Source organism: Podarcis filfolensis (genome assembly GCF_964270895.1).
Source record: "Podarcis filfolensis genome assembly, chromosome: 7".
Lineage (NCBI taxonomy): Eukaryota > Metazoa > Chordata > Lepidosauria > Squamata > Lacertidae > Podarcis > Podarcis filfolensis.
The window spans coordinates 68,396,511-68,419,795 of record NC_139603.1 but is presented as its reverse complement, the minus strand read 5'-3'; the positions used below and the strand labels follow the sequence as shown (position 1 = coordinate 68,419,795).

Here is a 23,285-nt window from a genome sequence, read left to right as displayed (position 1 = left end):
AATTTCTCAAAGAATTTTCTGAGAATTTTCTGGTGATTTCCTTTTTTGAGCCCCTCCTGAAGGATCAGATAATTCCATTCCTCCCCTGGAGAATATTTAGAAAATAGACTCGCCAATCACACCATTCAGTAATTTGGGATACAGTTTTAATATTTAAAACTGGTCCCTACTTCTACCGCTCATCCTTCTTAGCTCATTCAGCATTAAGTAACAAAAATTTCTCAGAAAAGAATTTTATGATTACACTATCTGTCCATTATTTTCAAGGCAGAGTTCTGAGCAGTGAGTAATGACAGAGTTAAGCACTGTCTCCAGTGTTATCACTACCCATTACTACAAGTTCTTTGTAACTTCTAAAACTCTCAAATTTCTAAACCAACAAAAGTTGGTGCAATTAAAGATGCCAACCTATTTTGTACTTATTTTTATATAACAATGATTAGTTGTCTTGGACAACTCTGACACCTGAAAGCTTGTGTGAGTTGCCTAACAATTATGAATTATATGTTGCCTGTGAGATTCAAGAGCTATTAAAGAAAACTGTGATCCAAAAATGCTTATTAAATCAGAAATTTAACTATATTAAAACAGAAATTAAATCAGAAATCCTAACATGGCATCCTCCAGAGTCCAGGCGTTATTGGATTACAACTCCAATCATTCCTCATCATGACCATGCTGCCTGAGGCTGACAGGTAGTGCAGTCTAATAACACCTGGAAGGCATCACACTGGCTACCCCTGTATAAAATACATTGACCGTCTAATGTCTACATTTAACAAGGCAAGGCCTGGACAGCTATAGCTCTGCTGCTATGTCTAACTCATTAGATACTGATTAAATACATTCACTGTATAAGAGGATACATTTTAGAAAAGCCAGCAGCAAGTTGGGAATATATGAAGCTGCCTTGTATTGAGTAAGATCATTAGTCAATCTAGGTCAGTATTGTATACACAGACTGATGACGACTTCCCTAGGTTTCAAACTGCGAACATTCCCACTCCTATCTGGAGGTGCCAAGAACCGCACCTGGGACTTTCAGCATGCAAAAGCAGATACTCTATCACTGAGCTACACCCTTCCCCTCATGTTCTAGATGAGAGAAAGGATTCAAGACATTTGCCTTCAGAACTATACCCTATACTGCACCATACGTAAGAGACCAATAATGTGTTTTCTGGGAACCATTGCAACACAATTGCAGTCATGTTGCAATTATGATGCAACTACTTAAAAACGTTCTGGATAATATCAAACATAATTCTAGGCTCAGGTATCAAATGGAAAATACATTAATAGCTATAGGAACTAACAATTCTGTAATGAACTTGCTTTAATTTTACATTCAAACCAACCTTACATGTTTATATAACTTGGAGAAATATTAACTGTCTTTCTCATCTTCCTCCCTCTTAGCAAGGAAGTGATTTCCAACACATTCTGACGAAACACATACTATCATATTCATAGGGGTTACACATTTCAAACTGTTTAAACTCTTTAAAGGAAGGTTAAATGCTTTTTTAATCATGGAGGGGGGGGAATTGTTTATCTGCGTAAGATTGGTATTTACCTGTTACAGTCTTGAATGCAGTCAACACAGTTTCCTTCTTTTAGGTAACATGCTGCTCTGTTTGAATACAAAATACTTAGATCCTCTGGACTTTGGATTCCTTAAATTACAAAAAATTACAGTGGATTATGATCACTGAAATCAAGTTTTATTAGTATAAAATACTTCATTAGATTGTAAGTTGCATTGCAGTAGTGCAATTGTGCTGATGAAGCAAAGCTTCAAGGATTTTTTTTTAGTGGATCACCTATAAATACATCCTACTGCTTTAATATGCAGCCAAACTCAGTTACAATGAAATTCTACACAATAAATCTGATTCTCATGGCAACTGTATATGAATATTTTCACAACTACATAATTATTACAGAGAAATGCAGCTTTCTCCTAGAAATATATTAATTGAAGAAAGGAGACATTTTAAAATCACCATAAGAACTGCATAAAGATATAACTCACCAGAACTAATTACATTTTCAATTGCTTCTGAGTATCTGAGGACGGCCTCTCCAAATTGTCCATTTTTAAATAATTCATTTCCTTCAGCTTTCAGTTTTGCTGCAGTGGAAGGGAGCAAAGTAGAACTGTTTTTTCCAGCTGCTGAAGATTCTGCATTTTTCTGTATTACTTCCTTGTTTTCACTATTATTTTTGTCACTGCCCAGATAGCCATTTACTTCATTTTCAGAATCCCGTAAAACCTTGGCTGTCTTTTTTTCAGGTGTGCCTTTTTTAACACTATTCTCCAAAGGGTCTCTGAGCTTCTGTGCTTCCTTGTGTTCCCATTTACAGCCATCTCCTTTGCTGGGAAACTTCTTTTGTGCATTCCCCATTTCTGTCTTCTCAGTTGTGATCTCTCCTCCCACTAGCACAGCAGTTTCTACAAGGAAGTTAATCGGCTAGGTTAGACTGCATCATCAGAAGGAACCATTGTAAAAGCAAAGGAGGGGTGGATTAAAAGCATGTACCGGTATATCACACATATTAGCTTACTGAAATGAATTCAATGAAAGATAACATTTTCTGCAGTCTTTTTAGACTGCACAGCTAAGTATAAATGGTTTGCCATCGTGGGAATTTAACACCGTCAAATCAGTATTTTTTAAGAACTGGCACTACTCTCTTCTGAATGGTATACAATCACCTTGAAATTAACCTTTTAAATACTAGATGCTCAACTTAAAATTTGGCCTGACAAGCAAATTAGACAGCAAATCACAACTGCATTTCAAGTCAGAGTTGCAACCTACCTTTTTGAGACTATATCAAACATATAAAAAGATTAAGCCATGTTCTGTATTGTGAAGTTTCACATACAATTTCAGGTCCACTAAAAGGTAAGGATAAATTCTTCTACCCTTTATTTCAAAAAGGCTTTCTATTCATATCCAAATGGTCTAGAATAGATAGCAGGGGCCAAAATGGTACTGGATAAACCAATTAACAGTTTTTATACTAGTAGAGCTGTATTCACTTGCTACTATCTGAAAAAAGGAATAGATTGCTTAAAGTGAACAATTTGGAGATCAGTTTTAGAAACTTGATGAATATTCAATATATAAAATGTATAGCAGATAAACAGATTTACCATATGCTGTATCTCTGTTAGCCCCTATAATAGTATGAAATAATCATCTTAAAGAGAATGACATTTTAAAGAGATCGTAAAAAGGTGAAATAATCATTTTGCAGCATCTTCCTAAAACAAATAATTCCAGATTTTAAAAGTAAAACTTGCAATATTGAACATGTTTATTTCTTACTTATCTAAACACAAAATATTAAACAAAATTGTTTAATACCATCTTAAACCAAAAATAGAAGACCACAACTTTATGAGAGTTTCCCTCTTAAAACAGCTCCAGTGTCTGCAAATCTACTGTTAAAAGACATATGAAAAACAACTGTTCAAGGTTATGCTATGAAAACTTTTTAAAGGAAAATTGGAGTGGGTGGGGAATAATGTGCAATATTACAGATTGAAAGTATGTCTAAGTACTGTACACAAACAAGTTGGGAAGCTGGTGAATCAGAGAGATATTTGATTTCTGTTTGAATTCCAGGCCACAGCTATCGGGGAAGCAAGACCCTCTTGGGATGTTAATGCTGTGAACCCCTCCATCATAGGCTCAGGTATACATATATATGTGTAAATAAAACATATATCATAAAGACACCTCAGTCTCCACTGTGCCTCATTCCGAAGAAAACACGAACCCTGCGTAAGTGCCTGCAACCCCTGGAATCTCACACTGCAGTGCAGTACTATGATGTGATGTGCAGTACTATCTTCCAGTGAGGTGACACTACAGTCAGCTCCATGTCCTTCCATTAACAATTAACAAGTTAAAATTACTTTTATCTCCACTGCCATTTTCACATTCTGCTTCATTTCCTCCTAGTTCTTCATCACCATCTGAGTCTTCTATATCTTGAATAAGTATTTTTTTCCCCTTGCTATTAGTTTGAGAAATAGGTTCCAACTCTTTCAGCTTCTTCTCAATATCCAACAAGTTTTTCTGCAGTAATATAGCAATATTTATTTTTATTTTAATAATAATTCTTCCACCACTGAAAGATACACTCAACATTTTCAACATTACATAATACTGTAATTGCAAAAGGAGAAAATTAGAGAACCTAGTGTCAGAAGTGAGATCAGAACCAAAGTACTTAGAACTGAAAGTACATATACCTCTATAGGAAATTCTATTTAAAAAGAACCTGTTCAGTACAATAGTAGTTCTCAAATAAATTTAAGTAATACAGTTGTAAATGTAGGAATATTATATTGGGAGTGGTGCTTTAAATTATCTGTAGTGGGAGATTGTTAAAGTAGAAATGTATAAAATTCTGAATGAGGCAGCTGGTTTAGTACCACAATTGATATTACTGAATACAGTTTGTTTGATGCTTTCATTACTATCAGCCTATCAAGATGGCCTTTGGAACCAGACTGACTATAGCTCATCATTAGAAATCGGCTCAGGATTTCTCTCTCAGTTTGGCACAAAGATCATTCACCAACTGAAAGGGCAAGAAAAACTAGACTCTGTTTTAGAATATCTTCTATATTAAATTCATCATGTGTAATTGGTAAACCACCCTGTAATCCTCAGACAAAGGGTGGTATAGAAATTTAATAAATAAATATAAATTGTGTGGAGCAATTATACGTTACCATACTTCTCCTGACATGTATGTGGTACTTAGGTCACCTGCACTAAAACAGAGTGAGGAAAATAGGCTGCAGGCTGACATGCCTTCCGTGTCAAGAGAAACACTACCAAAGCCCACCAATCAGGGACGGTGCCAGTGACAACACCCACATAGGGAGCCAATGAACTCACAATACCACATCCCCAGCATACACAATACCAGATTGCCCCACTCATTCTGCTGCAAATGGCTCAGCCAGCAATCTTGTACTCCACTGGTTGAGGGCTACAGGATTTATTGAAAGCCATGCTATGCCACTGGAACTTGAGATACTCATTCTGGAAGGAACTGGGCTGCAATTGGCCAACTCAGTGTACAGAACCATAGCAATATCCACAACAGAGTGGCTACAACCACAGAGGTAATCAATTGCTCAGATCTCTCTTGAACCCTCAAAATGTGCAGATTATTTCTGTGTGACATTCCCTCCAAATCAGATAACTTAGCTTGCAGAGCAGCATCAAAATTGGGAGAAATATGGTATTGTAATAGTTGGGTGAGTGGTGGGCTCTCCACTCTGGATCAGCTGATGGAAACTTATTGCTTTTTTCCCTTTTGAAAAACCAGTTTAACCTGCTGTCATCTGTGGGATGGCAGTATTTGTATCAAATACAGTATTTGTATTAGATATATTTCATTGTGTACCATCTTTCAATAGTAAATATGTCTAATACAAACGGTATCCATAGTTTACAATACGTCCATGAAGTCAACAATTAATACTTACCTTAGCAATAGCATTTTCTGGCTCAATATGTAACACTTTCTTCAAATCTTCTGCAGCTGCTTTGAAATTATGTAGATTAGTGTAAACAGTGGCACGGCGCATAAAAGCTGCAGATCAATAGAGAATGCATTATTTTATTGCAATATTCTAAGTTACATAATAAATATGTCAATATAATGTGAAATAGTGGAAATGTAAAATAATTCTGCATTAATTATATAATAACTTGCAACTATTGCAATATAACTTTGTAATAAAGAGGAATGGTTTAAAAATAATTTCAATTTGACGCAGACAAACCATCTTTACATATAAGGATCCATTTTAGTACAGGCATGCAGAACCTCAGGCCGAGGGGCCAAATGCAGCCCTCCAGGCCACTCCATCTGGCCCCTGAGGTTCTCCCCAGCCCACACCCCCTCCTGAACCACACCCATCACCAATCCTTCTTTACAGCCCACTCTAGTGTTTTTGCCTGGCTGGAATGTGTCCTTAACTCCGATAAGGCTTCTTGCTTCCTCAATGGAGAATACAGAGAGATGTGCGAGTGTGAAGAAGCCAACCTACAATACACAAGGCAAAAATGGCAGTAGTTGCTTAGCCCACTTTTGCCTCTGGTCTTGCCCATCAATGGCACGAGGTCCTATAAGGCTGCCCAAGAGCGAATGAGGCCCTCAGGTTGAAAAAAGATCCTCAACCCTTATTTTAATACTGTAATTATTCCACTAAATTTCTAGTCTGTCCCAGTCTCCCATCAAAGTATAATCTGTTACCAAAAATTAACCCACTGAAAGAGATGTGATTACAGCTGCAATAACCTATATAATGTAACATGGCATTGTTTCTTATTTATTCATTATATTTTTATGCTGTTCTTCCTCCAAGGACCTTGGGGTGGCTTATGTTACTCCCCAGTTTTATTGTCAAAATGATCTGTAAAGTGGGCTAACCTTGAAGCCAGGTTTCCCTGGTCCTAGTCCAACAACCGCACTATAAAAAGTCTCCCACATGGTATATGCATGTATGATAATTGCATGGCATGGACACATAAATTAAAAATGCTGTATCTGTACACAATCACTTGTTATGGGAAAACAGAGCAAAAGAGACAACAGTTGCTGTGAGTGGGAGAGGCCAACTATCTCTTAAAGGTGTAAGCATAATTCCAGGAGGAATTCTACACTCCCAGGAAAGGCAGCTGCGGAATCCTGAATCCCTTCCTCACCAGGTGGAGGAGTTCCACTCCTGGATGCCTCTTCATTGCAGTAGTGGCAAGTTTTATACAAACTATGCCAACACTGGAACTAGCATAACTTCCCTCCTACTGAAACCAACTGGGGATAGGAATAAAGGAAATAAGTCCACCAGCACCACTTTATGTCCTATTTTGTGCTTAGACTCTTGTGCTTCCCTGGATCTCTGTAGGATTGCTCTGTTATTCTCCCTTTTTATTTACTTAGTTTGGTGCTAGGAAAAGGCAGTACCTAGACATGTGGGGACTTCCCTTTTACATTGTATAGAAAAAGCCAACTTTTCATCTGTCAGGATTGCAATAAATTGCTTTAGACAAAGTAGACTGAACTTCCTTCAGCTGATTAATAGTTGGAAGGGGAACTCTTGTTGCTTGGAATAAACTTTTCCCACCATCGCCTGGCTAGCCCTGTCTCGGAATTTACCTTGAATTGAAGGGATACAAGCTTTTACAGTGAATATTGGAGATGAGTGGGAAAATATTCAGGGTTCTAATAGCAAATCACAGATACTGTACCCCCATAAATTCCCTTCCACTAAACCATGTAAAGCACTTAGCATGGGTACTAAGCCACTATGTGCTGAACAATTCATTTCCCGCTATAGCAGAAGTGGAAAAATAAAAAACTGAGAGCGGTTATTCCACAGAATGCCATCCACAAATTTCAAAAACCCGTGTTTGTCACCTATGCTGATTTTGCTCCATTAATTTAAAAAGATTTTTTGCTAGCATTAATTTCTCAAAAGTGATTTCTTTAATTTTACCTTTTATGTTTTCAGGGTCCATTTTTAACACTGTCTCACAATCCTGATGAGCAACATGCCAATTCTGAAGTTTGATTTCTGCCTGAGCTTTATTATTGTATGCAGCCACAGTGGGGAAGGCAGATATGCTCCTGCAAAATACTGAGGCATTAGGCAGGCTGAAATGAACACAGGCACTTCAGAAAAGAGTCAGGTGATTCCTTAAAGCCTAAGGTGCGGGGATGTTGTTACAAAGTAAAGCCAGAAGACCCAAGAATGAAAAAGATAGGAGTGTTACAGTACTGTACAGAGTACAAATGAAAACAAGTACAGGTCAAAAGAGTAAAAGATCCAATCAGAGTGGGTGAGGCCCTTTCTCCTGGGCATGGTAGGCCAATTGGTGTCAAGGAAAGATAGGACGTTCTTTATGTATGCTACAACAGCAGCAAGAGTTCTTTTAGCAAAGTATTGGAAGACACAAGAACTACCCACGCTGGAAGAGTGGCAGACGAAGGTGATAGACTATATGGGATTGGCTGAGATGACTGGCAGAATCCGTGACCAAGGAAAAGAGACGGTGGAAGAAGATTGGAAGAAATTCAAAACTTATCTTAAGAACTGTTGTAAAATTAATGAGTGCTAAAATGTTATGGGTAATGTAAAACAGAATTGCAGTGACAAATAATTGGGTAAGAGAAAAAGGATTAAAGAAAGTGAATTATAAGTGATTGAAATTAGGGGTTGCTGGAAAAGTTTAAAACAGGGATGCAGAAAAGGGAGGTATGGGGAAGTCGTTGAAATAAGGTTTAAGAAAAAGAGGTTATGAAAGTATACGTGTTTGTATGTTTGTTTGTTTGTGTATTGTCAGTTGTGTTGTGTTTGGATATATGTTGGAAAATTAATTAAAAAATTATTTAAAAAAACAACAGAGTGGGTGAGGCCTCCCATCTGCTAATGAAAATGGCAAAGGAAGATAAAGAATACACATAAAAGCCTAAAGAGGGACAAATTATTTTCCGTAGTTACCTAACCATTTTCATTCTCTATTGATCTCATGCAACTCAGTGCAGAAAATTGACTACAAGTCATAAAGCGATTATAATATGAAGACTATATGATAAAGCATGTAAGAAAGGCCAAGTGATCTACAATTCTGCCCGTCACCCTTGTCATCACAAAAGTTACATATGTCAACGATGATGAACTCTCCAGCTTAGAAGTGAAGGTAGAGCTGGGATAATCCCCTGCAACTGCACTGAGTTACAGAGCAAACTAAGTTGCACCCACCCCCAACTCCAAGCTGAAGATGAAGGCTGTGGCCTGCCATGTTGGCCTTGGTCAGTTAAAGATTCACAAAGTGCCTCTGCTGCCTAGTACCTAAACAAGCACAAGTTTTCTCTCTGGCTTTGGAGGTGAAGGTTGGCATAGGCTCATTTGGGTAATGGGCAGCAGGGGTACATCAAGTGCATCAGCTGTCCAGTGCCAAAACAAATTCTAGTTCTCCACCTACAAATTTGGAACTGGAGGAGGGTGGGAGTCATCCCCACAGTTATGCCGGGTTTCAAACCTCCAACGAAGCCCAGCACAACTGCAAAGACCACCAGTAAGAAGGCATCTATATATAACATATTCAATACAATCAGGATCAGTCTAAGCCATTTTTGCTGCCTAATAGGACAGGATAAGAAGGCAAAAAAATAGTGTCATGTCGCACTTTCAAGTTCCTGAGGTTTTTGTCAGTACACAGTCTCAGTCTAGAATGCCTTATTGTGAGGGTTACTGTGTGGCTAAACAACATATACACAGAAAAATGCATACCATAAAACTGATATACCGTATTTTTTGCTCTATAAGACTCACTTTTTCCCTCCTAAAAAGTAAGGGGAAATGTGTGTGCGTCTTATGGAGCGAATGCAAGCTGCGCAGCTATCCCAGAAGCCAGAACAACAAGAGGGATTGCTGCTTTCACTGCGCAGCGATCCCTCTCGCTGTTCTGGCTTCTGAGATTCAGAATATTTTTTTTATTGTTTTCCTCCTCCAAAAACTAGGTGCGTCTTGTGGTCTGGTGCGTCTTATAGAGCGAAAAATACGGTATGTATACTAGTACAAATTTTGTTTAAACCACTTTTAAACAACGAAGTTGATAGTGAAGCAGCTAAATGATTTTTTAAGTGAAAGTTGTAACTTTTAAGACTACATATTAATGCCTGCCTTGCATCCAGGTTGCTACTGTATTTTAATATTTTGCTGGAAGCTGCCCAGATGGGCAGGGTATGTATAAATAAATAAATAAATAAATAAATAAATATTATTATTATTATTATTATTATTATTATTATTGCTACTGCAGCAGGCTAATAATTACTATGGATGACTCACCGAGTATAGTAGATAACGGCTTCTTTGTAGTCTCCTGTAACAAATGCTTCATTTCCTTTTTCTTTTTCACGATTAGCAATGAAGATTTTTTCCTTTGTAGTCAAACCTAGAAAATATCTATTACATATTAAAGGAAGAAAAATTGCAGGCAAAACCAAAATTTCTCTTTAACACTACAGAGAAATAATAAGAGAGAGGGAATATTGTAAAAGACAAGTGCTCTGTTGTGTTGATTTGAGTCTCCACCCACTTCAGGCAACATGCTATATCTCAATAGTTGAACACATACTTTGTGTACAGAAGGTAACAAATTTAATTATTAGTCTGTCCAGTTAAAAGGAACTCCTGTAACAAGGCTGGGAAGCACCTCTGAGATCCTGAAATACTAGTGGCAGTCAAAGTAGGCAGTGGTTGAAATTACACTTTGGATTTTTTTGCTTTATTGTTTAAGGGTATACTATTTTTTTCAAGGTAAGGGTTATAACATTTTAAAACCCTGTTTACAAAAAAATGTTTTCTAGCTATATTGCTGATTTATCTACTACCTTAGCAGAATTATGCAATCAAAAACACAGGATTTTTAAATACTGTAATCCAGCAGTACTGACTACATTACTGAATTTTGAAGTAACATGGTAAAATGGGGGTAAATGTTTCTGGGAAAGGATAGGCAGACATTGGATATATAAAGGAGTTACTGACAATGCATACAATACTGATAAACAAATTCATATAAAATTGTCATAATTCTATATGAGCATCAAGTCACAGTATTTTTGAAAACAGGGATTCCTATGAGTAGCAGATTTCTTATTTTTCAATAAAAGGCAACAGCAACCAAAATCACTGTAGTATTGAATGAAAACCTACCTGTTGTGTCTATATCAGATTTTGGTAACCCTTTGTTAGTAGTTTTAAAGCTGGGTTTACTCTTATTTTCCTCATAACCATCAATTTTGGAACATTCTTTTTCCACATCAAACCTTAAAAAATGGAAAAGCATTTAATATATTTACATTATAATAATAAACATCCATAAATTATACAAATGTATGTTTAACTATAGCAAGACTTCACACCTACATAGTTTAAGGATATGATGGACCATTAATCTGCAATGTAGGAATATGCAGGTGGCCCATATGGGGATCAAACCCATGATCTTGGCATTATCAGCACCTCACTCCAACCAACTGAGCTGCAGCAGTGGGCACGTTCTACTCTTAAGTAGGAAGAATCAGCTGTACAAATATAAGATGTGGGAAAGGCTCTAGGTGTCTTAGTAGACCACTCATTTAATGTGAGTCAAAAGTGTGATGCAGCTGCCAAAAAGGCTAATGCTATTCTAGGATGTATAGTGCCCCTATCAAATGAAGTAATAGTACTGCTCTATTCTGCCTTGGAAAGACCATACCTGGAGTACTGTGTCCTGGTGTCGGCACCACAATTTAAGGAGGATATTGGCAGGGCAAGCAAGATGTTGTGCAAGGAAAAATTATTGCACAAATCAAATACTTGCCTTAGCATGATGTTGAATACAACTCATCATATTTAGAATGCTTTCTCCCAACATGCAATTTTTGTGTAAAGTTCTCCATTAATATTAGACTTTCGAATACCATTTGTCTATAGTTAGCCCTCTGAGATTTTGAGAATTTCAAGGGAATGTTAACACAGAAACAAACCTTCCTTTTTCAAAACCAACCTAAATAGAACATTAGAAAATAACTGAATTAAACAATATGCAGAAGGTATCTGACATACTTATCCCACTCTCTATAGTCCCTTGGTACATTTTTATTCTTTACTACACCATTTCTTGAAGTTTTGCTCTGGAATGAGAAGATATAAAAAAATAAGCTTCATCAAAGAATTTGTTTTGTTACTTTTCATTTCATGTAATATGAGCATTATAACATGTTTTAGCTACCTCAAACTGAGGTTTTGGAGTTCACATATGTTCAGTAAGTAACTCAATCACTTGCTATCCTTTCTACAATCATGTGCTTATCAACTAAGAATAAATGTCAATATTTCGATATTAAAAATTCTCATATGGGAAAAAATGAGAATTGCAAACATATCATTTGCAAACATACATAACTAAGTGGGACTTGCAATTAAACATTGCAGCATAGAGTGCTATCTCATCAAGAATCCAGCCCCTTCCCCCTCCAGCTTTCCATTCCTCACCTCCAGTTTGTGGGCATGGAATGCTCTGCCATCACTGGGCTGATTGGGGTTTGTTTGTCCTTTTTTCCTACTTCTGCAAACCTTTGAGATGCCCTGAACCTACTGATAGCTTCCTTTTACACGATTGGCACTCACAGAATTTAAATGTAGGGTCCTGAATTGAATTGAATCAAGTAGGGTCCTGTGACAAAATGTTCCATTGTGGAGTACTTCTCTCCAGGGTTATTAGATGTTTCCCCCCTCCCATTTGATATATGACCAAGTCATACTCAGAGTAGACCTACTGAAATAGGGACAAGTTGGCCATGATTTCAATGGGTCTCCTTCAGGGTATGACTTAGTCAGATGCCAACAACACATTTTTAAAAAATCATATATAGATATTGAATATTGTATAGAAACACAGATTCCCACCTGTCTAGAAGGAAGAGAGCTATCTGAACTACGAACTGGTGGCAAATTTTCCACTTTCTCCCTGAATACTTCCGTTGTAGCATACCGCATTTTATACTCATCTTCTTTCATTTCGGTAATCCAGCTCTGAAAGAAATCGAAAACATAAACATATTTCAAAATCTGAAATTGTTTTTTTACCAGGCAACAACTATTTGTTATTTAAAAGTTACATACAAAATTAGCATGCTACAGAATGAAGAAGTGGAATACCTTCATTTCATTCTCTATTTCTTGCCATTCCTCAGTAGTAAAATCAGAAGCAGTGGCTGCAGGTTTATCTCTTCGCAGAGCTCTGCTATTTGGAGCCAAAGACTCAATGCGTTTTTCACAAAATAATACAAGATCAGGGTAGAAACCTTCTTCACCAGATCTAAAAATTAATAAATGTGACATTATACGAGCTTCTGTAAGCACAACAGGAATTCTCTTCTGTCTCCTGTAGCCCCCATGCATCCTCAAAATATGCTATGACAGGTTAGGGAAAACTCAAGAGAGAGTGCAGAGAAAGAATAAGTCCTGCTGGATGAGTGGACCTCCGCACATACAACATTATATATCACTAATAGCAATTTTTAAAGCATAAACCATAAATATTAACTTCAGGAATTGTTATAACACCCCCCCTTCTGAGATAAAGACTTCCACTATTTTTGTTTGATTTGCTCTAGACTTGTAAGTAGTTTACAGCTGACATTGCTACATTTTGTATTGTTTTTGTATTGCTTTTTTAAGCTCAATAACCATTCAATGGCTCAATTCTGCATGACCAAAAGGTCTGTAAAATCTTAAATCTGAATATCCCAGCCTTAGCTAGTATAAATATATCACCTTCTCAGTCCAAACAACCAATTTATGTTATACTAATGCCATGCTAGCAAGACTAAACTATTTTCACTTATTTAAAATTATTACAATATTTAGCTTTTAAACAAGTTTTCTGACAAGGTCTACAAAAGAAGTGGTGGCCTTGTTAGTTTCTAGTTAATATGAATAAAAATATGTAAACCATAATAAAATAAATATGTAATTTAAATGTTTACCTTAATATCTTAAGAATCTTTTCCAAATGTTTAACATCTTTGCATGTTTCAATGAATTTGTAGTCCAGATGCTCAATAGGAATTTGATATGTTTTTGTTGTTCCTTGGCTTAACAAGCATGAAACTTGGTCAGCACTCATAACTAGAAATATAAAAGGTAATATTTAAATTTTCCCAGTGTTCATATATATTTTGAAATTGCATAAGCTCACTGAATAATGTGTTATAATCTCTTATGTTACATATGCACCTGTTTTAAATCCTTCTATCTTCAGTCCATTGAAATGGAACAATTTATAGGACCAGGACTTTCTGTTGGGTAGTACTTTATGCACCATGAATGCTTATATGTATAAATAGCTACTGCTAAAAAAAAAACATGATTAAGTGAAAAGAATTTCCTCAGCAGAATTTTTCACATGTATAATTCTGTTTTTGTTTCTAAATCTTTGCAGCCACTGTTTTCTTATTTGCATCTGCAATAACAGTTGCTTTTTATTACAACATGCCAAATGCAGACTTCATAATGTTTATGTTCATTCAGATTTGGCAGCCATCTGAATGTCAAACTTTTTTCCATAATACAGACTAACTGAACATAATCCTATTTGTGAGAATTCTTCTCAGATCCTTCTGTATATAAATAAATCCATTGATTGAATTTTGTCTGCAAATTATGTGACTGATGATCTTAGAGAATCATAGGTTCAGAGAACATTGTGTATTTGTGAATTATCTGTTGTGAAAGATTTTCCACATTATTTACCTTCTGTTCTCCTTATGCAAATCGTACAGAATACCTACAAGCTCATTTCTTGAACATGGTTTATAATGCTACAGTTTATAAGAAAACTGAGTATTTTACTGTGTACTGGTTAACAAATGCAAAATGTCAGCATCAATTAAAAAACAAACAAACCCTGTAATTTCCCATGAAAATGGAATGCCAGAAAATTTTGACCCATCCCCATTTTGAAACATAAAAAACAAAACAAGAATCATTTAAGCCTACAACGTAGCATCAAAACACAATTTCAGAACTGTAATGGGGAAATATGTTTTTTATAAAGAATAATTCAAGGACAATGCCCTCTACAGTTAAAAAAAAGAAACAGGTTGCAGCAAATAAATAAATAATCCACTAGCAACTGTTGCTATGTACTGAAGTGAGCCACAAAGCTCAGAAATTTCAGATCACCATCTCCTGAAATTAGGCCCTGTCCTACGCAGTTTCACAACACCATGGAAGCAAGCCTCACTTTTTCAGTACATGCAGCAAGCTCCCAAAATAACAACATTTTGAAGGTATTCTGCTTTATTCTATATGAAAGTCTGAAATGACTGGATCATTTGTGTTGGGTCCCCGATCTCCTTCCCTCTCCTTTTTAAAAAATAAATTAAAATAAATAAATAAAATGCTTTTATTTGCTTACAGGGCATCTGGGCATAGATGTAAAGCGCAGAGCTGGCAAGACTCCAGCCACCAACCATCTAAATGTGCCCAGAGGTCTAAATTTGTATCTATCTGTATAAAGCAGCACATACAAATTTGTGGTAGGGGCCTGTACCATGAATATTTTAAGGGCCTAGCCAGCGCCCCTTTATCAAAGTAATTTCTACAGCCTTAGCCCCAATTCACACAAAAATCAAGAACTGACCTTAGCAACAGCAGTCACACCCCTATGTTCACAATGAGGGTGGGGGGGATGGGCATAGCCAGGATTTTGGTTAGGGGGGCAGGCTTTTGTTAGGGGGGGGAGAACCTCAAATTTGTATTGATTTTAATTGATTGGGGGCCAGCTGCCCCCCTTGGCTACGCCCATGGGGGGGGTAGGAAAAGGAGCATGAAAGATAACAGCTGTTCATGTATGCTGCCCATGTAATATATACCGTTGAGGCTTTTTGCAGTTTCAAATGCCCATGTGGTTGAGCACAGGCATAGCCAGGAGTTATGTTGTGGGGGGGGGGCAGGATTTATGTTGGGGGGCAGAACTGAGCTCCATGTGACACGATTGGTCAGTTACTTGAGTATTTTTATTTATTTGCTTGATTTGGGGGGTATCTGGCTACACCCATGTAGCTGAGTGACTTCAGGCCAATTACCACCACAATCTATCCTACCTTACAGGGTTGCTGTGAAGACAGTCAGAGAAAAGCATACCCTGAGAGAAAAATCAGAATTAATTTTATTTTAAAGAAAGAAAAACATACATTGACACCACCACCTGTTTGCCCCCCTATGAAGCCTGTTCTACCAATTATAGCTGCCTCTAGCATCATCGCACCTTCCCCGTTTGCGTCACCCTAGACTCGCCCCCCCAGATCTCCCACAGCCCTCCCCATCCATCCTCCGCGATTCCTCGCCCTCCCTCTTCCTCCTGCCGTTATCCTCAAACGGCCACACACAGCATCCCCTGCCCGGCACCGGACGCTCCTACCTGCTTCCTTCCCCAACGAACGCCGCCACTCCAACGTCCTTTTCCACAGGAGAGAGACTCCAGCAACGCTTTGCCGCCGCCCCTCGCCGCTCGGAGCGGCCTTGAACCGGCGCCGCTGAGGGAAACCCTACAGGTGGCCCCGCCGAGAGCCACTTTTTAAATAGAATTCGCTCGAGCAACAAAACGTACCCCCTCAAGCGCATGCGCAGAAGGCGAGCGGCCCACCACCACCTCAGCGCCGTCGCCCGAGGAAGACAGTCTCCACCGAGGGCCGCGCGGGGCGGTTGCTAAGGAGACGCTGCTTCGCCGCCGCTCTGGAAAGGGCGGATTGCCAACGTTGTGAAGGCAGGCGCTCGTTCCCCTCCTCCCGCACTTCATTAAAGCGTACATCTAAAAACGGTTTAACGTTTCGTCTTCTTGTCTATTGAATTTGTTCTAAATATATCCCAATTCCACCGTGTTTTACACTCGCCGAACAAAATCAGTGGGCAATAAAAACAATGAAGTTCAGCAACTAAAAAGCATCATCATAATTAAAAAAACACACCCAGGACCAAACTTCTGCTATAAAAACAGTACAACCGAAATGCCGCCTTAAAGGTGGCTTTTCATTAGTAGGCTCAAGGAGGCAAACAAAATATCTGCACAATGGAATACACAAGTAGTAGCACAATTCTAACCCTGTACACGGAGATGAACATCCTATTTAAATCAATGGGGCCTCACACTACTAGGTGGAGTTAAGAGTTGCAGCCTTAGCCTAACCCTCAATTAAATTCAACAGGATTTATTTCTTAGTAGATGTTAGGGTTACACTGCAATTTAACACAAAATAGAAAAAAAGAGATCCAGCTTTCTTCCATCTGCTTGCTGGAAATTGATGGCATAGGAATAGTAAATGGAGACAATCCTTGGTTCTTCACTCAGCTGGTAAGCTAGCAATTTGTATTATTTCTGCAACATCAGATGGCAGGGCATTTAGGACAAGTTATTAGTTCTCTGCAAAGTACCCAAAGCTAAAGAAAAATAGGTCTGATGCCCTCAGAGAGCTTCAAGGTCAAGCAAGCATTTGAAGATCTGATTCTTTTAACCATTACACTAACCTGGTTCTGAACCCACGATCATCACCCCATGCTTCTTTCCTTCCCTTCAAACATAAGAGATTCTAACAACTAGATTTAGCCACCTGTTTGACTTGGATGCTACAATCACATTAGACCTTAAATGATTTTTTAACTATTTTAATTGGTTTTTCAATGATATACATATCGTACAAAGTCACAAAATAGAAATTGACTATAACAAGAAACAGGTAAGTAATCATGTTCATTCTTTTATATAGTGATTGTTGCCTGTGTTGTTCTTACAGAGTATATTGCCAAGATGTCACCATTTCCTTCAGCCAGAAGAGATTGAGATATCCAAGGATAAATTTCAGAGCAGAAACATGGCATACAAATTTGTGATGATCTGGTGAGAAGTTGTTTTGTAAACCTGATTTGTTGGCCAATGTAATAAATGACCGTCAAACAGCATAAAATGTGTGTGTGGTTTCTTTTGCCCTTTCATAACCACTACACTAAGCAGTGAAGTCCACATGCTCCTGGATAATTTGTGGTACTTCCAAACCTATTGCCCATCGATAGTCCTGGGCCATAGGGAAAGACAATCACAGGGGACATGTTTCCTGTGATTGCATCCCTCCCAAAAGGTAGGTGCAAATCCGTATGTCCTATGGGGTAATTGAACCAGTGTCCTATACCATCTGTGGATTATCTTGATAGAATTTTCCCAAACATATGCTGAGACAGATTTAACTGGTTTGTCTACAGTTGTGTACAGTCATATTCACAACTGTCTCCCATACCCTCCCATAATCCCTCTAGAGGGCCTATCAAATTGCTTACAAATCCTCCATAAATTAATGACACCATACCCTTACATGGTCACACATAGATATTAAATTCTCAAACCATGTTAATGGCTGACAAGCCTGTGTTTTCAGTCATGGGTCCAATAACAAATGTTGTCATTGGTGTATCTGGAACCATGCTAAATTCAGATTTCCTGTATTAGTTGCCAGCTGTTCCAAAGAAACGGGATCGTTATTAACATAAAATAGTATCCCTTTTGTTCCCAGTTAGCAAGAGAATTAGATTTTAGAGTAGTGGGTGATATTATAGAACTTTAAAAGATTTTTAAAAGTTTTATCAGATTTCATTACTGGCAAAAATGTCAAGCAAGTACTGGAATAAAACTTTATTGTCATAACAGAATAATTTACACACTGTCAGAATGAAAGAATGCATTTGCCCATAAGAAAATCAAAGTCTAACATGAATAAAATACATTGCAATAAACCAGATGCATCTTCTGTTTTCTTCATCGGGCATCAAACACAACCACTATAGTAGAGTTAAAGAAAAAAGCTGGAGAGCACAAGGAAAAAAACCCGGTTAGTTATAAGAATTATGCAAGCAATTATTTCACGCTCCTAACACATTTCAACAAGAGGCATAAGCAAGAAGCAGAAAGTTTGTGCTTTGTGCTTCTTTCCAGTGTTCAAGGTGTAACTTTCACATCTCCCTCTGCAATCAGCTGCTCTATCTATTTCAGGGGTAGTCAACCTTTTTATACCTACCGCCCACTAATGCATCTTTCTCGATGGTAAAATTTCCTTACCGTCCACCAGTGCTCAATAGAAGGAGGATTCAGCTTGTGCCATAGAACCCCCTACTGTCCACCTAGAATCGTGAAACACCCACTAGTGGGTGGTAGGGACCAGGTTGACAACCCCTGATCTATTTAAACACCACTGAATGCAATGGCACTGGCATGCAAATAAAAGCAACTAGGGTACAGTATATACATATGCACAAGTATGGTGCTATGTGTTGAAAATATTTATGGCTGACCAGTTTACACATTACACTTCACAATATGACTAATCCATCCAAGCTGTGTATAATAAAAGGCAGGCAAAGAACACACTTACCAACCAGAGTATCTGTATATGAAATGTAATATGTAAGTGGATCAAAGTACTGCAGCACAAGTATTTTCAGTACTGATGAGATTTGTAGATCTTTATTAGTGTAAAATTATGCCATCACATTACAGCAACTCTAAACAAATTCTAAAAGTTCAGGTAGTTAGGATCAGCATGCAATAATCAAGCAATGAACAGGCCCACATAGAAGGATACATCTTTTTGTTCTTTTTTTGTACATTATTCTGTATCCACATTCTCTGCATCTGATGGGATCTCTTGCTTTTATTTCATTTTCTGTGTGACATTCTGAAAATATATGAAAATTGAAACAAAGCAATGAGAACAAAGCATAGCAACCTGAGAGAAAAACTGTCCTTTTATTATAACACACAAAATATTATAAACAATGTCACATTTTATTGAAAAGAACAGAGTCTGGCTAACTCATTTTACTAAAATGTTAGAGAAGTTAGGCTGCAATCCAAGTCCTGAGGGGTTAAGGAGAAAGTTGGATTGAGTGGAGGTGTCCCTCCGCCTAGCCCTACCGGCCTCTACTTGTGGAGTAATGCATCACTGCTGGCATACAACTCTCCATTCCACCCACTGAACATGTAGGTGGAGGTGCTAATGGGGGGATTCTGCCACCAGCAGCTGGCAGAAAACCCTGAATTAGAACATTCCAGGTAGGGGCTGAGCTGGCCTAGGATCCTCTGAATCCCAAACTGACCCTACTATCATCATAATAAGGCATTGACACGATCCAGATTTAGGGGGCAATCCTATGGCAAGACATGCTGCAATTAGCAGTTTACAACGCAGATTTCTGGTTCAGCTGGCTAATTCCTAGCTCAGCTGAAAATACAACAGTGTAACTTGCTCATCTTGGTTGAGCTGGAGCTGAGCTGAGGCCCATGTAGGTTCAAAAACAGGGGTGTTCTAGGTCTGCAACCAGAAAAGGGGGGTTAGGCTGGATCCTAAACTTGCCTAGCTTGGTCATGTGACCTGGCAATGCAGTGTAAAATACCATTTTAAAGGCTTGTTTCCCTTCTGTTTTTGACAGAGCAAAAACAGCCCTGCTACTGAACAGGATTTGGATCTGGTATAACAACAACAGCTTATTTTATGCCAGTTTTGTGTGCATAGGTAAAGGTAAAGGTAAAGGGACCCCTGACCATTAGGTCCAGTCGTGACCAACTCTGGGGTTGTGGCGCTCATCTCGCTTTATTGGCCAAGGGAGCCGGCGTACAGCTTCCGGGTCACGTGGCCAGCATGACTAAGCCGCTTCTGGTGAACCAGAGCAGTGCACAGAACCCACAGTGCCACCCGCGTCCTCGTGTGCATAGGATTGCTCCCTAAATCACAGTTGTAGCTCCAGCCCTGCCGCTCTGTTAAACCCATCTACTCCTCAGTTATGCTTTAGATTGTGAGGACAGAAAACATATCACACTGTATTTTATAAATTAGTTTACACTAGAATTATGAAAGTTTCTTAACATTTCATATTGGGGTTTGTCAAATTAGAATGGCATCTGAGTTCAATAGTTATATAGACAATTTTTATTTTGATTTTTCATCAGTCCTCAAAGTGGCCTAGGGCATTTATAAAGTACAACAGATACACCAAGAACCACCCAGTCAAAATAAAACTAATTCCATTGGAGCACAAGCTGGGATCTGATACTCCTTTCCACAAGGCAGTTGGTAGCAAATGGCCCTGTGGTGGGGAGCAGAGATACCAAACAAAGCAGCAACAGGCACTTTGTGTCATCTTCCTCTCCCTCTCATTTAAACCTACAGAATTCTGAGATGCAATTAATGACAGGCCTCATGAACGTGAGACAAAACTCTCCCCCCCCCACCCCAAGAGGGTCTGCAAGGATTTATTTTTCAAGCAAAGGTACTTCTCCCTTTCCCTCCCCCCACATGTATCCTGCACCGCATCAATGGGTTGGCAGAATTCCCAAAACAGATTTAGGGCATGCACAGGGGGGAATATCCCATTGCACAGTCCTTGTACTACTACTAATTTTATTATTTATACCCCGTCCATCTGGCTGGGTTTCCCCAGCCACTCTGGGCGGCTCCCAACAGAACACTAAAAACAGAATAAAATTTCAAACATTAAAAACATGGAACAGGTGTGCTGGACGCCACCCAGCTTTTGCTCAAACTTCTAGGTTGCCGAAATGAGAGAGAGAGAGATGTGTCGCAACATTATCCTTCCCTCAGAACGTGAGATAAAACTCAATTTCAGCAACACTCTGTGGCACAGTCACCTTACCAAGAGCTTATACATCACACAACTCCTAACAGTTAGGCATTAAATGATCTTACCTCCACAGATGTATATCATAGGTTGCTGCTTTGGAGGAGGAGCGTCTTTCTGGGTGTCCATATTCTGTCAGTAAAAAGAAGACAAATCATGCACATCTGTTATGAGTTTAGTACGCATAGTTCTCTTACAAGTCCACTTCAGGCTTGTTTTTAAATAAAATCGGGTGATGGTGTTACAGGCTGGAAAAGGGAAGGTTTCTACATGATTTCTTTATTACGCCGATTTTTTACTTTTAAAACCAAGCAAGAGTATGCCAAAAGAAAAGAGCACGAGGAAGACGCTACATTATTTACCCGCTCCCCCAACCAACCCATGACTCAACCCTCGCGGGTCGATCTATAGTCTCACCCAGCAAGGCAGGAAACTGCACGAATGAACTACAACTTTTGGGGAAGGACCTGATTAGGGAATTTATAACCTCACCTTTCAACAGAAACAATCCCCCCCCAAAACAGGTTTTTTAAAAACCAGCTCCGTTACCAGTTCGTATCTCCCATGCACGGCTCTAGGGCGCAGCCTAATGAGCACTACTCTTGGGCGCAGGCTGATGACGTAAGAAGCACACACAGCAAGCCAGCGAATCCCGCCCCGCTAGTTCAGGCGTGTTGTTAAAGAGCTGGGTTGCAACCCCATTTAGCGCTTTATAATCTTTCGTAATTACTCAGTAAACTAAGAGGCTGCAATCCTAATCGCTTTTACCTGGGAGTAAATCCCATTGAATTCAGTGGGATTTACTTCTGAGTAGACATATTTTAGGATTGCGCCTTTAATGGTTTGCTCAGCAAATACTTTGTTATAGGAATTCAAAGGAGCAGTTTTTTCTTATAACAATTTGTTCAGGTTTAACTTCAGTATATTAGCTTCCAGTATTACACTGCACTGCAACGTACGTTTTGAACATTTATCATAGGTAAAACTTGAACTGTGGCTCGGAGCTCAGACCCAAAATCTTTATCGGGGTTGTGTCTACTTCCTTACTGTAGTCTACTTCCCGCCCCCTCCTTTTCTCTTTCTTAAAAGTTTATAGGCTGGTTATGATTAAAAATGGATCTGAGCGTTTGCAACGTGTATTTTTCTTGCGTCAAGTAGCCACGCCAATTCCCACCTCCACCAAGAAAAAAAGAGTTAGGAGGCAGCGTGTCCTGTCACAAGGTGTCTTTTAATGCAAATTAGTTCTGTATCTTTCAGATAGGTTGGGTGCCCTTAAGGCTACAATAAACACTTTCCTGTAAGCCCCACTGAACATAGTAGGGCTTATTTCTGAGTAGTTATACACAGAATTAGACTCACTAGGAGTAAACCAAATACAGCAGGAGCAAACCAAAAACAGAGTAGCAAGTAGTAAGAATACTACTACTAAGCTTTTAAGTAGTATACAGTAGTATTTTAGACTGTTCTGTTCATAAATGTACCAAGCAAACACATACATAAATATATAAACCACATGTCTGAAACCCCACAGAAAAAAGTCCTGAACAAATTGACCTCAAATATTTCTCTGCAAGGTCAAAGTGGGAAACCTCCCCATTGGCTCTTTTCTCACAAATCCTGTCTTAAGGGCACATTTAAGATATGAATAGGGTGTGAGCCTGTGACCTGGCTCAGGAACTAAGTATCATTACAAAAGACTGGCCAGGCTCCCCAGGGTATCCAATCAAGTAAGCATTAAGTAAGCATTAAGTAAGCATTAAGTAAGCGAAAGGAAAGTCCAATGCTGTAAAGAAAAATATTGCATAGGAACCTGGAATGTAAGAACCATGAATCTGGGTAAGTTGGATGTGGTCAAAAATGAGATGGCAAGAATAAATACTACCGCACAATTGCACTCATTTCACACGCTAGCAAGGTTATGCTTAAAATTCTACAAGGAAGGCTCAAGCAGTATGTGGACCGAGAACTCCTAGAAGTGCAAGCTGGATTTAGAAGAGGCAGAGGA

At 38.6% G+C, this 23,285-nt stretch overlaps 3 protein-coding genes across 9 annotated transcripts in view; 1 reads left to right on the top strand and 2 right to left on the bottom strand.

Annotated features, from left to right (window-relative positions):
* The window catches only part of RNF19A (ring finger protein 19A, RBR E3 ubiquitin protein ligase), a 57,501-nt gene extending 53,750 nt beyond the window's left edge, over nucleotides 1–3,751 (top strand). For both annotated transcript variants that reach the window (XR_014550517.1, XM_083623520.1), the window contains one exon: nucleotides 3,639–3,751. The gene's annotated coding sequence lies outside the window, so the exon portion shown is untranslated. The remainder of the gene's footprint in view (nucleotides 1–3,638) is intronic.
* SPAG1 (sperm associated antigen 1) overlaps nucleotides 1–16,299 on the bottom strand; it is a 28,427-nt gene extending 12,128 nt beyond the window's left edge. Inside the window, exons 1-12 of one of the 5 annotated variants that reach the window (XM_083623515.1) lie at nucleotides 16,212–16,299; nucleotides 13,585–13,726; nucleotides 12,755–12,914; nucleotides 12,503–12,628; nucleotides 11,660–11,727; nucleotides 10,766–10,878; nucleotides 9,896–10,001; nucleotides 7,538–7,668; nucleotides 5,522–5,628; nucleotides 3,932–4,094; nucleotides 2,036–2,455; nucleotides 1,577–1,676 (exon numbers count right to left, since the gene is read on the bottom strand). In XM_083623515.1, coding sequence (XP_083479641.1) covers nucleotides 1,577–1,676; nucleotides 2,036–2,455; nucleotides 3,932–4,094; nucleotides 5,522–5,628; nucleotides 7,538–7,668; nucleotides 9,896–10,001; nucleotides 10,766–10,878; nucleotides 11,660–11,727; nucleotides 12,503–12,628; nucleotides 12,755–12,914; nucleotides 13,585–13,724 — 1,634 coding nt within the window. In that variant the 5' untranslated portion in view covers nucleotides 13,725–13,726; nucleotides 16,212–16,299. Of the gene's footprint in view, nucleotides 1–1,576; nucleotides 1,677–2,035; nucleotides 2,456–3,931; nucleotides 4,095–5,521; nucleotides 5,629–7,537; nucleotides 7,669–9,895; nucleotides 10,002–10,765; nucleotides 10,879–11,659; nucleotides 11,728–12,502; nucleotides 12,629–12,754; nucleotides 12,915–13,584; nucleotides 13,727–15,795; nucleotides 15,982–16,022 lie in introns of those variants that run through there. The other 4 variants (XM_083623512.1, XM_083623513.1, XM_083623514.1 and 1 more) reach the window with 4 other exon arrangements.
* Nucleotides 16,300–18,266: 1,967 nt separating this feature from the next.
* POLR2K (RNA polymerase II, I and III subunit K) lies at nucleotides 18,267–21,917 on the bottom strand. 2 transcript variants are annotated; one of them, XM_083623540.1, is made up of 4 exons: nucleotides 21,830–21,917; nucleotides 21,349–21,412; nucleotides 19,228–19,320; nucleotides 18,267–18,427 (listed from the first exon to the last, which is right to left on the bottom strand). In XM_083623540.1, the coding sequence occupies exons 2-4, from the start codon at nucleotides 21,407–21,409 to the stop codon at nucleotides 18,405–18,407; spliced, it is 177 nt and encodes a 58-aa protein (XP_083479666.1). In that variant the 5' UTR covers nucleotides 21,410–21,412; nucleotides 21,830–21,917; the 3' UTR covers nucleotides 18,267–18,404. The 2 variants fall into 2 exon arrangements, with proteins under 2 accessions (XP_083479666.1, XP_083479665.1); XM_083623539.1 differs by having other exon boundaries at nucleotides 21,773–21,909.
* Between the last annotated feature and the right edge of the window lie 1,368 nt (nucleotides 21,918–23,285).